The 14,525-nt window shown below is 46.7% G+C and overlaps 1 protein-coding gene across 12 annotated transcripts in view; it reads right to left on the bottom strand.

The window, feature by feature from the left end:
• The window catches only part of PACS2 (phosphofurin acidic cluster sorting protein 2), a 76,684-nt gene that overhangs the window by 30,425 nt on the left and 31,734 nt on the right, over window positions 1-14,525 (bottom strand). For 2 of the 12 annotated variants that reach the window (XM_085586885.1, XM_085586880.1), the window contains exons 4-13: window positions 11,969-12,094; window positions 9,781-9,943; window positions 8,653-8,726; window positions 7,824-7,904; window positions 5,775-5,834; window positions 4,375-4,532; window positions 2,562-2,652; window positions 1,774-1,851; window positions 914-1,035; window positions 272-407 (exon numbers count right to left, since the gene is read on the bottom strand). In XM_085586885.1, coding sequence (XP_085443011.1) covers window positions 272-407; window positions 914-1,035; window positions 1,774-1,851; window positions 2,562-2,652; window positions 4,375-4,532; window positions 5,775-5,834; window positions 7,824-7,904; window positions 8,653-8,726; window positions 9,781-9,943; window positions 11,969-12,094 — 1,089 coding nt within the window. The remainder of the gene's footprint in view (window positions 1-271; window positions 408-913; window positions 1,036-1,773; window positions 1,852-2,561; window positions 2,653-4,374; window positions 4,533-5,774; window positions 5,835-7,823; window positions 7,905-8,652; window positions 8,727-9,780; window positions 9,944-11,968; window positions 12,095-14,525) is intronic. The other 10 variants (XM_085586881.1, XM_085586886.1, XM_085586883.1 and 7 more) reach the window with 6 other exon arrangements.

Here is a 14,525-nt window from a genome sequence, read left to right as displayed (position 1 = left end):
AAGGAGTAATTCCTCAACATACCCCTATTCATTTCTCATTCTAACAATCTGTTCCAGTGTTTTGAGTTTATGGCTGGCTGACAAAGCTACAAGCTGGCAAACCCCAGACTGGATGGAAGATAAAATTTTAGCCAAGACATAAATTCCCTCCTTTCTGAAGCTGCAGGGCCCAGTTCCTTCCCAGCAGGGACAGAGCTTGAACCAGAAGGAAGAGGAGACAGTGGAGAAGAGGAAGGCTGAGTGGCTGGAGGGCCAGCAGTGTGGTGCACACCTGTAGGTGGTGCCGGGTGTCCGGGGAGCGCTCGTTGTCCAGGCTGTTGGCTCTCTCATTCTGCGGCCTCACCGGCTGCCTCTCCTTCAGGGATGTGCTCCTGCCCCGGCGCCCCGTCTGCTTCCCTTCTGACCTGCTGCAGACACAGGTCTTACATTGTCAGAATATGCTTACATTCCCAGGGCGGGCACACTTATGAGTGAGACACAGCCCCCAGATTCCCCTCACCCAGTCCAGCAGACAGTGATGCCAGCAGAAGCACTGGGGAATTCTGCACATAGATCTGAGCTAGCTTGAGCCCGGATGATTCTGCTTCTGACAGCACAGCTCACGGCTCAGCACATTTCCAGGAGTCCCAGGATGACTTCCACAGCCCATGCTAACACCCACACCACCTCTATTGCTATTGCTACACCAGCATCATAAGATCCAGCCAGGAAAACTCCAGTCACACACCCCAAAGCAGCACAGAATACCTCTGGGCATTCATTTATCAAGTACTCCAGACCCTTGGCTTAAGTGCCCAAACACAGGGAGGGTGTCCTTGTAGTTTACTGCCTTAAGGCCACCCTGACCAAACCCTAGCATGCCATCCATGACTTCCTGAGCAGCCTGCAGCAGACACAGCCCTGTCCCCTGTACCTGGTGGACGGGATGATGAGGGACTCTGTCTTCGTGATCTTCCCGCTGGGCGGGAGCTTCTCCACAAACACATCTGGAGTGGGGAGTTCAGCCTCCTGGACTTCAGCTTGCTGGTTAGACTCCTGCAAAAACACAGGGAACAGAGTTACCAGGGACAATCCTCCCCTCTGTCTCACCTTGGGAGCTCAGCTCTGGCTGGGGCACATTGAGCCTGCCTCTTCCAGACACACATCCTCCTCACTGCCAAAAGGGGGAAACCAGTAGTGGCTATCTGGGGCTACCTGTTCCCAGCTCTGCCTCACAAGGGAGATGGAGGTATGAAAGGTGTTTAGATATGTTGTTTGGAACAGGCACTCTCACAGCTCAAAGCCAGGGACGTGCCTCCGCATGCAATGCAGCTAAATGCATCTTATCCAAACAAACTAGCTAAGAGAGAAAGACATGAGAGAGATGTTACACACCCCACATTCCCAGCAGAACAACTTGAGCTTTGGGATTTTTACCCCAGGACCAGCTTGATTTCTACCAACTCAGCTTAAAGTAATACTTCTGTCTGATAAAATGCAACAGCCTTGAGCATCCTTTATGTGCTCGGTAGCAAACATTGGACCAGCCTTCCTTGGGCTGTTTGAACAAAAGGTCAGATAGAACATTTAATCTGCAAAAGGCTGAAAGACAAGAAGCTCCAAACTAAGGCCAGGAGGAGAACTCAGTGCTATCTTCACTGCAGCTGACGTTACCCGTGGAAGTTGTGCTGCATGTGCAGCTATATGGACAGACAGATGCAGCCCACAGGATGCAGCCCACAGCTGACCCCCAAACTGACAGAAGGAAAGTCAACAAGTGCATTTTCAACTTACATAAGGGACAATGTCAGAAACACTGTCGCCTGCATGTTTGCTTCCAAGACTCTTTGTCTTTTCAGGCACTTCTACCTGCTTGAGAGAAGAAAAATCCACAGGAGGTTTAGCACCAGCACCATTTCCAGCCACACTCTCTGGGTCAGGCTTTTCAGAAGAGAGGCTTTTTTCCATGTAAACATCACACAGCTCTGCAGTATGGCCAGCAGTGCTCCCTGCTCACAGCAAGACTGCACACATCAGGGTGGGATGTGGCAAAGCTGATGCACGACACACAGGAGAGTCACTGAAATTCTCTGGGATGGGACTGACACTTTATGCCCAATCACGAGTGAACAGAAAAGCAACTGAGCTGCCCCGACCATTCACTGTCAGCCATCAGGAAAGAAACCCCAACAACAGCAAAGAAAAGCTTCCTCCACAGAGTGCTAAGAACTCCTTAAAACTCCCAGGCAACATCTCCCATCCTGGCAGTCATTTCAGGCACAGGAATCTGAAGCTATTCACACCATCAGCAAGTATTCAAATGCATAACCTGAAGATGCGCCCTTGAGTTAATATGATATTTGCATTAAAAAACAAACAAACAAACAAAAAACACAACCCAACCAACAAAACAAAAACCTCAAACTGGCCAAAAAAATCCCCAATCCTCAAAAAGTGCAAACAGGTTTTCTTAGCAGGAAATTTGTATCTCTGCATCCAAATCTTTGGGGGGGTGGAGGGGTTCAGAAGAGAGGGTGTTTAATTTATACATGCACAAAGGTAACACTTGAAATGTGACTTACAGGACTTGGTGGCTCTCTCTGGCTCCTGAGGCTGTGGATGCTACCAATTTCTGTCTGAGAGCTGGAGTGTGAAAGTCCTTCAAAGTAAGGTCTGAATAAGAAAAGTAAAACCCATTTCTAATTACAAAAATCACTGACAGGGCAAGCCTACCACACTCAGAGCAAAGCATCATGACAGTTTCCAGAAGAGCTTACTGCTCCCCAATGGTTCCAGTAAAACAGGCTACTTTTGAAAGGAGAGGAGGGTGTCCAGGACAGCAAGAGAAGCCAGAAAGTCCAGGCATTCCTGATTCTAGCTTCTGACTGACATACAGCAACTAGAATTACTTTTTCCCCCACACCCCAACACTCTGCTCCTGGGTAAGTGATTCTTGAGCTAATATGCATTTTGTTTCCAGCTTGCATCTGGATTTGGCTGCCAGCCCTAGGCTCCAATTACACATTTGCTCAGTAAGATAAGGTACCACACACAATCAGATTGTGCTTCCACTCAAAAGGCAGCTCATCACATCAGGCTGCAAGACTCAATTACAACGTAAGGAACTGATTTTTTCTTGTCATGGGAAAAACCTGCCTCAAAGGCATCAACATTTATCACATCCTCTTCAAGATATGAACACCAGAACTGGACCTGGAAAACTATAGAGTGTCTCCCCAGGACCACACACAGTAAGCTCTTATTCCAGAATTACTCCAGTAATCACATATCCCAGCACAGTTTGCTCCTAAGCTCCAGAAAACAGGACATTAACTCCCAGTGTGCTAAGTGAACATTTTGGCTTGTTTCAAAGTAGCTGCTTATCACAACACATCTGTTTTCAAATCCCTTCAAGGTAGGGCCAACCAGCTGGCTGGTACCTTGGGTTAAGCACCAAGCAGCTTTACATGCCCACCAGCCCCACCATTTCCACTGCTGCCCCAGTCTATCCTTGACACCTTCTGGCTCACTGACAGGGAAAAGTTCTCTCCAGAGTCAGAATCTATTCTTAGTCCAACTAAGTTATTCAACATTAATGAGGATATAACAACATCTGGTAATTAGCAGATTTAGCAGATGCTGTGCTGACCAGCTGCAGTGGTCAGTGCCATAACTCTTTGTTTCAGAGCCATCGCACACTGAGGGCCTGAGCACGCAACCACGCACCAGCCAGAAGCATGAGTGCAGCTCAGTCTCACGTTTTCAGTCTTTATTGAGCAGAGTATGACATATGACACAGCTCTGCTAGCTCAGGGCTCTGCATCTGCTTGAGACCCCGACCCAGCAATCCCCAGCTCAACTCCACAGTGCTGGGACTGAGCTCTTTAAGAACAGGCTTGAGCACATCCACATGTGCTGCAGTCAGTGCCTTTGGGCCCTGAGGAATCCATTTGTTTCCTGCAGCTCTGCTTCCTTAACCCCTGCAAAGACTCTCTTTCCACACAGGGCGTTATTACAAGAAAGGTCTTTCCAGAAAGACAGTGTGCCTTGTTCATGCCTGTCTCTATTCCTGCCTTAGCACACATTTCCTTCCTGTTTCTACTACCTCTTCGAAACACTGTGTACAGTTCAGCTCTCTGCCTGCCTGCCACCAACTCCTTCCCTGTACTCAGGTGGCAGGGCAGCAGAACCTCTGCAAAGGGAACAAGGAAGAACTGGGACGGAAGGAAAGTCAGACCCCACACACCCTACACCTCTAGATCACAAGATGTCACTCCCATTCTAACACCACCACGTCAGGAGGGGAAAAAAGAACACAGAAGGGTGGGAATAAAACCAATATCTGGCACTGTACATGGTCTCTCTCTGGTCCAGCATAAGCTGCCTCACACTTACTTTAACTTTGGCTTTGGCGTGCTCAAGACACTGTCATCATCCTCCATTTCTGGCCCGCTGTCACTGGGATTCTCTATATCCAGCGTGTCATACAGAAGGTCCAAATCCTCCTCCACCTCTGGAACATGCTCTGCTGGGTCCTGCTCCGAATCCAGAACCTACACAGGACAAAAACAGGCATCACCAGCTTTGCTAGGAGCCAGACTGATCCCAAATCACCTGTGCTGCCCCCATGACTGCAGTACACCACTCTTGGGAGTCTATTGCTGGTGCTAGGATACTATATCCAAGGAACATTACTCCTATGAGAAACGCTTGTCTTGGATCAAGATTGTCAATACCTAGTTAAGTTACATACTGGAACTAGGCATCCATAGGCATGCCACTGGTTATGTCCAATATTCAACCCTATTCTATAAACAAAGCTTTAAAGCTCCAAAGGAATCTCAGTTTTCCTAGAACCAGAACAAAATTCCAGTATTCCCAACAGTATTGGGAATAGCATGTATTGGGTTTTACTGAAAAGGCAGCCCTGACACCTCCTGATATGATACCCAAAAATGTCCACAGGAGGCGCCTGAAACTCGGACGAGGGTCCGCTGCCACGGCCGAGGCCAGGAGAACAAATACCTCACTCTGAACTTGCTTTACACACACCCCGGAGCAAGCAGGGGCTGTGCCCTGTCCAGAGCTTGCTTTTGGAGTGGCAGCTCCAAAAAAAAAGCAGCAGCTCGGCTGCCTGAGCTCTCAGCTGTGGGTGCTGACTCTGCTGAGCTGACTTGGGAAGAACAGCAAAGCTAGCAGGACTGCTTGGAAGAGTAAGGAAGCATGAGGAGTTACTCTTTCCCACAGGCCACAGAATCAGCACACAGCCATGCAGCCAAAGGAGATGTTAACTGTTTTTGTATTAGATACTTAATGTAGCACGGGTTTCTTGGGGTTTGGATCAGTTCCATCCTTTTCTGCTGTGACCCAGCAGCTGACTCTTGTGGCTAGAGCTCCCTATCCAAGTTTTTCATGTCCTGCCTGGCTGTTCTAGTAAGATGATCAAACAGGCTGGGCTTTAACTTCGCAAGCAATACACACCATTTGGACTGCTTTCCTTTGAAAGGAAAGAAGATAATTTCAAAGTGATCTGCTAAACTAATGGGTATGCACACGGCTGCCAAAATCCACTTTTGATAAAACTTCATCTACAAAAATGCTTGTTGACATTCAGAAGTTGGCCCTCAAGCCTCCCTGAAAGGCCAGGGTGTAAGGAAAGGTCACATCCACTGTGGACCTGAAAACAAAATGAAGGGAACAGGATGAAACAGGGGAGTGTTCCTGAAGACTAAGCAAGATGCATCAAGCGGAGGGCAGGACACAAGGCAGGAAGGTTTACAGAAGGAATTACTCACCTCATCAGACACTTTAAACCTCTTCAGCAATGCCACAACCTTCTGTTTGAAGTTTTGTTGCTGCAAATTAAAGACAATTTTATATAAGTTAAGAATTAAGTGAGCTGTTTTCTCCCAGTCTGCAAAAAGCCAGACACATCCGACACTGGTGCTACACTGCTGTTTAAAATCAACACCTGCACCACAGACCACCTCTCTGCTGTTCTTACACTGAAATCAGCTTTTCCACACCTATGATAACTTAATTATCACCAATGGTAGGTCCCACTCCATTGAGCACTGTAAATCTAAAAGATGGCACTCCACTTTTGGTTGGACACACAATGGATAACAATTTTTCTCTGCCAGATCACCTCCCTGAGCCTTTTTGATATAGTCCTGGAAAACACCTGACAGTCAACCTTTCTGATTCTTAACAAGGGTGAGCCAACATAGACAACTACCCACTGACCCCAAGAACAAATGTGATTTTTATCACAAAACATGGGGTTTTTTTTTGCAGGAGTTTGCATGGCAGGTTAATTTATTTCACTAGCAGCACTGGTGAAAAGCTGTGGCACCTATCCTCAGCTCTTGCCCCATCACACAAAGGTTTCTCGAGTCATACCCCCAGATCCTGGACACAGCAGAAAGCAAGGCCAGAACAACACAAGGCAAACTGCTGCCCTCCCTTTGTGCTTGCTCACCTCCATGTGCTCCCCTTTTCAGGATCGAAGAGCTGAGGTTGGCTCAGCCCTTCTCTGCCTGTCACTGACAAACCTGATGTGCACAGTCTCAAGAAGGGTCCAGGTCTCAGTGCAAGTCCAACTGCCTCCTCCCAACTCTGGCCTCAGACACTTCACACAGACCCCAAACTGCACCCTTTATCTCTGCACTCCTATCCTGCAGCTGCAGCCACCTCCTAGACAGCTGAAGCTTAGGTGAAATAAATCCAGCACACTCTCCCAAGACAGCCCTGTTTCTGTCCCCAGTGCATCCCTGAGGCTGAGATGCTCTCACAATAGTGAAAGTTCTCCTCTGGCTCAGGGTGTGAAGCAAAGCCATCCATGAAAACACCTGGGGCCAGTTCAGCAGCCCAGGAACAGGGACACTCAGCATGCAGCAGCTAGGGTGACACGGCAAGAGCTGTTTGTTGGCCTGAATGGTTTCACAGACAGCAGATCTGGTTTGGAGCTGGGCTGATGGTAACTTAACTGGCATCACCAAACCCAGTTTTGCACCAGCTGAAACTTCAGCATCAGTTTCAAGGTCAGGGCTAGAATGATATTCCTCTTAAGTGTTCCTTGCTTAATACCAAGTGGTGGATTTTGTCCTGACTGGTCACTGTTCAAAACAATATGGACACCAAACAAACAAACAAACTAGAACACTCCTGGTCTCACAGAAAGGATCTTTATAGTGACAGATTCAGGTCAAAATAGAGTTTATTTCAGACCTCATCAAAACATGGATTTCAGAAACAGCCTTAGACCATGGTGTGGTGAAGCACAAGTCCCTGCTCCACAAAAGTGCAGCTTTGCAGGCACACCCATGCTTGTGCGGAAGGGTGGACAGCCACATGCATCTTTCTAAAGCTTCTACATATATCATATCCAGCTAATTTTTTTCTTCTTTTTTTGCCTCAGCACCACATGCACTACCTGAAGTTTACCCATCAAGCTCCAACCCCTGACTAAACCACTTCATTTTGAGAACCTCCCACTGGCATCTCCCACACAGAGCACAAATCGGAGAGCTTTCCTTCACTTAGAGCTACTTCCAGGACTTACATGAACGTGGATCCTGCACTGGTTTCTTCATCAGGGTGGAATTTCATAGACTTGCATGATTTTTGGAGCTCCTTACCCTTGCAGCCAAGGGACACTCAAGACATGCACACACCTTGGATGGTCCCACTGCCTGAACTGGCTGCTTTTTCTAGCTCTTCACTTGCTGTGACCATGCCCCCAAGCTCCATGCTGGGCCAGCATGTCTGGTCTCCCACGAGCCACATGCACTGCACATCCTGGCCAAACCCCATCAGTGTTAGTAAAACTAATTTCCACCGACCCTGGTTATGGACGTCGTTCTTACTATCGATCTCCGCTGCTTCTTGGGCTTCCCCATCTCGTACTCATCATCATCCAAATCCTGAACAGAAAGGGGATTCCCATGTTACCTTTGTGATTCTGCGACACATGAGCATTTAAAAATGTTCCTCCTAGCAAGATGAACTTGCTGCTGTGTCTTCCAGGAATCCAGCATTTTTGTCTTAATTGCAGTTACGATGGCAGAGGGAAAAGGAAGTGAGACAGGTCAGCAGGGACAGGAATAACAGCTTGGAGAAGCAAAACAGCCCTAGCCCTACATTCAAGGAACAAGGACAGTCTCAGCCCCACATTTTGGTGGGTCCCTCTCTCAGTACCCTCTGACAGGTGATGCCAGAGTCTGAAGGCAAGTAAGACCCAAACTCAAAAGCATCTCACATCTAGTCAGGGGATTCTCCATAAGGACCTATTGTACAAAAGGTATTAAAAGACTAAAGGCTGCCTCGGACCCCACTGGCCCTTTAATTACAGCTGGGAATCCATTTGGGTTCTTTGAATCCAACCAACACTATAGAAGCAATCAAATGATGCCCTGACCATTAAACAGAGAAGCACAAGGATGCCAATGTTTTTCCAGGGAGCTCAAGTCCAAACATGTGAACAGATAAATCACGGCATGGCAGAAGAAATGGGTTACTGTGCAGGCCTTCTCCACTGCAGCTGAACACTTGGTAACAGTCTCACACTGGTGTAGTTTAGATACAGAAATAGGCTTTTAGTTTCAGGCAGGAGCTGGGAGTGCACATGCTCCACTGAGCCCTCTCAGGGAGAAGCCATGCCCTGAACAGTACCTGGCCCTGTACGGCATCATCACTGGCCTCCTGCTCAGAAGAGAAGCTCTCGTACTCTTCCTCGGAATAGTTGTCTGAAAGGGAAGGAAAGAGGGGAAAGATCCTGTGAAACTCCTTCAAGGTGAGGGCACAGTCTCATCTCAGGAGCAGAAAAGGCCAGCTAAAGGCACAAATCAAGAAAGGAAGCACACAAGGAGAAGATAAAATAGCAGGCACCTATCCGTGCCAGAACCAGTGGGATGGGAATCATCTGGAGGGAAAGGAATGAGGAGAAGCACACCCAGTAAGAAGGAAGCACCAGGACACAGATAAGGCACCTCCTCCTTTTAGCAGGAGGAGGAAACTTCCTCCTGGAAAGTGCTAACCACCTGGCAGACAGCAGCAATTAAAGAGGTTCTCCAAATGGGAAATTACTTTTCCCCCTAACATGTGCATAACTGACTTAAAGAGGCAAGTGAAACATGACAAAATCTTTATGGGAATGACCCTTCAGGTGAGCTGCCCGGCCCCAGGCAACAGCACACAAACATCCACGTGCACTACCTGCAGCAGGTCACTCTTGCAGCAGTGAGCAAAGGGCTGGAACCACATAAAAACATCACCACAAATTTGAACCCAGTTCTCCTTATACAGAGCACAACATCATGGATTTACACTTGTTAAGACAGGCCATCATCCCCAGAAAAACATGCTGCAAGTCTGCAGGTCTCATCTAAAGTTCATGAAATTTATTGCAGAATACTCAAAGGAAAAAGAAGATGGAAGAGTAGCTTAAATGTGAATCTCCTGAATACAACACTGATAGCCAGGTGAGAAGCTACAGGCTCTCAAAACATCCACCAGTAATGCTGGGAGAGCACTGGTGAGGACACTGCCAACCCTCACTGGATGGCTCAGGTGTGCAGGAGAAGCTCTGACAATTCAGTCCCGTACTCCTGTCACACTCCCTGCTTGCACAGCAACACTCTTGCAGAGTGGATTTTCTTTGCACTGATCACTTATAGACACAGCAACTTGTGCAAACCAGTACTCATTTGTCCCAGGAAGCATCCAAGCCCAGGTGAGGTAATTTAACTCCAGCTAGCTGAGGAAGACACTGGCCGTCAGGGAATGTGGTTGGACTGTTACCTGTAGACTTGATTTTCTGGCTGGCCTGCATAGTGCTGTCTTCATGGTCGATTGGCTGACTTGACAAGGAGAAGATCCAGATTTCTGCCACCTTCACTGGAGCCTCTTTGATGTTGCTGAAAAGGCTCAGAACCTGGCCCCCTTCTGTAGGGTGCTGCATAACCTGGGACAGAAATTAAGCAGAACAAATCTGCATTTAAGTGTATTTAAACTTGCATCATTTGCATACTACAAGAGTTATTTATGTTAATGGAGTTATTCTACATTTCCAGGACCTTGTAACCACAGGAGCCACTTGCAGGCAATCCACAAGGCTAGCTAAGATTTTATCTGACTGCTAATGAAAGTGATGGAAGGAAACAAAAAACATTCTGAGCTTAACAGCTGATTAGCTCATCCTTGAAGCAGAGTACTTGACTACCTCATTGCTATGTATTTGCTTCCCCCCCTGATTTGAATTATTAAGTTACCTACCTTCTGAACACCTAACTAAGGAACTTGATTTTGTCTTAAAACCCAGCAAAAGAGCCCGTAAAAGCAAAAATTCTTGGTGAGATACAGATGTAAAGTGCCTCCTAAAGCAAAATATCCTTACTGTAGAGAGCTGACACATGAATCTCAGAGGAACCGGCCACCACCTCTGGACAATAAAGCAGCAGGTATGAAAAATAAGTCAGTGGTGGAGGCAGAGGGACATCTTGTTGCAGGTTTCTCCTTCCTTTGCCACTCACAGCTCAGAGCTTTCTCCCCAGAATCTTGTGATCTTCTGTTGCCCCACCGGAATGAGTGAGCACAATCCCTTCACCTGCACAGCAGCTTTCCAACACACACCAGGCTGCTCTGTCAGCTCCTCCCAGAGACCTAAACAGACCTGAGCTGATGAGGAACATATGTTCCCCTGCCCTGAAACTGCTCACTCTCAACTCCAATTCACTGCTTTGTTTCAACAGCTCAAGAGAACTTTTTTTTATTTTTAAAGAAATGAGTCAGTGGAGTTTAGGGGTCAACATCCTATAAACTTCAAAAGAGTGGGGAAGGGGGCTTGTAAAATCTATTTTCCTGAAGACTTCAATTTCATAAATATTCCAGATGAGCTGGAGAGCAACTATTTCCTAACATGGTGAACCTTTGAACATTTTTGACCTTCTAACCCCAGTCAGCTGACATTACAAACAGACATAAGAAAAACCACATGTAGCAGCAGCAAATGCCCAACACTTAGAAGTTCACCAATGACTCTAATTAATGGGCCCGCATGTTTTCTGCCTTACAGCAGTATTTACTTTCTGGTTTTCCAACAAATCAAACAGTACAGAAAAAATGTTAGCTGCAACACCATGCACTTGGCCAATTCAAACAAGGAGCTCACCATTCATTGCAAGGCTGAGGGAAGCTGCACTCGCATAAGAGAAGCAGTCTTTAGAGTGAATTATTTAATATAATAACAACTCACCACAGCATAACACTGGCTTATTTTGGATAAAAGTCATTTGTTGACAGAATGCAGTCTGATGAAAAATATTGGTGTGAAACTGAACTTGCTACTACTAAGCCCATTTCTGAACACTCAAACAGTGAAACAGCAGAGATTAAACAGGGCATGAAGTAACAAAGCATGGAGCTATGCCATTCAGAAAGCCTTTGTGAATAATTTATCCATATTTGACTCCAGCATTAATTTTATAATTTACTTCTCATGAATAGAGCTCCACCTAAATTACCAACAGCCATGAAATAGCAATGGCCAAGAGTTTTTCATGCAAAATGAGAGAAATTACTTAATCCTGAACTCATACTGTGGCACTGAGAAGCACAGCAAATCTTGGTTTAACTTTACCACTTCTCAGGCTTGGAAGGCTTGCCCAAGTGACTCTGTCTCATTCTGCAGTTTTTTTATCTGGACCCCCTAATCCTAATAAAGCCACAAAACAATAACAAAACCTCAAAAGGTCACAAGCGATCCTTGTGAAAGCTTTAGCTATTAAGATATGAGGCAGAAAACACTTGGTATTATTACTCAATAATAAAATCTGGTTAAAGCATTGCGCTGTGAATATTGATTGCAGCTATTAAGACAGCTATTTGAAATCCTGTCAGTTATTTCTCAATGAGGAAAGTGACAACAGTGGGTTTGGAGAGAAGGGAAGATGTCTCCGTGTGTAAGCAGACCATGTGAAGAGCAGCTCACCTCAGCCATGTTGATGCATCCCACAGCCAGGGTCTTGTAGCCTAAAATGGTTCGGTTCTTGTACCGCTTCCGCCGCTGCAGCATGATCTGGAGCTTGTTGCCTTCTCTCTTCAAGAAGTGAGGGTACTGAGGTGGGAAACACAGTGAAAAAGTTAATTTTCCTTCTTGACAGTATCTCCCAAGCTTCATGGATAACCTCCATTCCTAAGGAACAGCTCCAGGGCTTTCCTAAGTGCCTGCAGCTCACTCACACTCAGCGTGCCATTCTTCACTATCCGGGGGAAGACTCTGCCCAAACAGCTCAGACAGGCACCCCAAAACCACAATCCAGGCACACAGAGCAGCTGCTCAGTTTGGGAAGGGCTGGGCCCAGGGAGATGAGCAGCCTACAGGAGACACTTTCCCCAACAGCTAGAGGACGTCCAGAACTGGAGCCCTCAGAGCTGCCCTGCACAAGCAGTGGGCAGTGGCAGGGACAGCCACAGACCCCCACACTCTTGGCAGGACACACTGTCTTCCCTCCAGCGCAAGGACACTTCGCAATTGGTTGTATTTTAAGTAATTAAGTCAAGAGAAAAAAAACCTGTCCTACCGCCAGGTTATGTTGCAAAGACATAAATCCTCCCAAGGCATGTTCCATACAAGAAAATACATTTGTTTATACATCTCCTCCAGAAAGTCCCCAGGAAGAGAAAGCTGTGAAGTCAAGCAGGACTATTAGGGAATGAGTAAGACTAACCATAACCATGAAGAAGCTGTCCAAAGGAAGAAAATTCTTTAAGGAAAGATAAAGCAGCAACCTGACCAGTTCTCATCCCAAGAAAAGAGGAGACTGGGACATGTGCTCCAAATATACAACATAAATAGTACTAAATAACCAGCAGACAGGAGAACCTAATTGCTGGGATCTCAAAGAGGACATTCCCAAGCAAAGGATGCTTCTCTTGCAGGGAAAATCTACTTTCATTTTTCCTTGGGACATTTTGAAAATTAATTTCCTGCCCATCAAAACACTTGATAAAATCAAATAGCAAACACCACCAGAAAGCCCTGAGATATTAATTTGCAGTCCAGAGCAAGCCTGACTGCTCTTCAGGGAGCTGGGAGCAGTGGCCACCCAAACAAGAAGAATACTAATTAGCTGATTGTCCTGCAAGGGCAAGATCTACTGCTCATTGCCTGAGGTAGAGGCATTGCAGAAGAGAGGAACAAAGGTCCACATAACTAAAAGACAGTCTCAAAACACACAGAGCCTGTGACTCTATAGATGTGCAACATCCCTAAAGAAGAACAGAAGAAAGTTATTGGAGAGAAGGGGAAGGAGGGGCTCAAAAAGCCAGAGGCACCTTTCACACGCAAATTTACCATTTCCTTGCTTTTGGGGCACTTCTACATGTGGAAGGTTAGCAGAGAAGAGGGACTCCTTGCTCTCAGTTCACAGCATTTGAGCCACGCCAAGGCTGTTTAAGTACAAACCTAAAACTGAAGTCCCAAGTCACCCTTGTAAGGTCCCAGGCCAACTCAGTTTGAATGTGTCCAGTTTTCTGGGATTAAACCAAGTACCTCAAGTCCGCAGATGTACAAGTTTCTGTTTTTCTCAGGTGTACTGCCTGGCCACCTCTGATGAGCATTCACAGAGGTGGTAAAAGAAGGAACAGAGAGACTCAGGCCACTCAGCTCCTCCGTTAAAAGCAAGGCCTTCCAGAAGAAAAGACAAGCTATTTGCATAGCACAGTCTAGCTTTTTTAACACCAGCCATGACTTATCAACTCTCCAGAATTGCTTCAACACAAACTTTACAGTGACTGTCAATCCATGTCAGAGACTGGAGAGGAAAACAGTTTGGCTCAAAATGTTTGCAAGCTTTTAGAGGGAGTACCAAACACCTCAAGGCACCTTTGAGGGGTGAGAAAATGCACACACCAGAACAGTGAGAGTCAGGGCAAGAATTTTTCTGAAGCTCCAATGATGTCATCTCTCCCATCTGGAAAGGTTTATTAGATTAAAGACAGGAATTAAGTGCAGAACTCTTAATTAATGCCAGAGAGCTGTGATGTTGTGCTTGGAATATGTGGGGAATTTCCCAGGCTCTGTGAAACCCACAGAAGTGTGGGTCAGGAGAAGCAGACATTCCAGCAGGAAGGGTGATGGCAGCTCACCGGCCTGAAGGGCTGCTGCTGGTTTAGTTTAGCCCTAGCTAGGAGGGGAAGCAGGACTGGACACAAACCGAACTCCCATCTCAGCTGTGTAACAGAGCAGCAGGAAACTCCTCCCTTCAGTTTGAGCACAGGCCTGCCAGACACCAGGGGCTGCTTGCTGTTGTACCAGTCAGCAGAACATCCCTAGATCAGCTCTGGCAAGGGAACGCTCCATGCAAAGGACAGGAATGTCACCTAGGAGAAGGAACTGAGCAGGCAGGTAGCACAAAGCCAGGCATACAGCGTCAAAAGCTGACCATGCAATATGGAGATACTGACTGCTGCAAGACAACAAAAGCCTGCTCTGTGACACCCACATGCTTTTACTTTGTGGCCCATCACCCCTCTCAATTATATCC

This window comes from Lonchura striata, chromosome 8, assembly GCF_050655825.1.
Source record: "Lonchura striata isolate lonStrDom1 chromosome 8, ASM5065582v1, whole genome shotgun sequence".
Lineage (NCBI taxonomy): Eukaryota > Metazoa > Chordata > Aves > Passeriformes > Estrildidae > Lonchura > Lonchura striata.
This window is presented reverse-complemented; position numbering and strand designations above follow the sequence as displayed.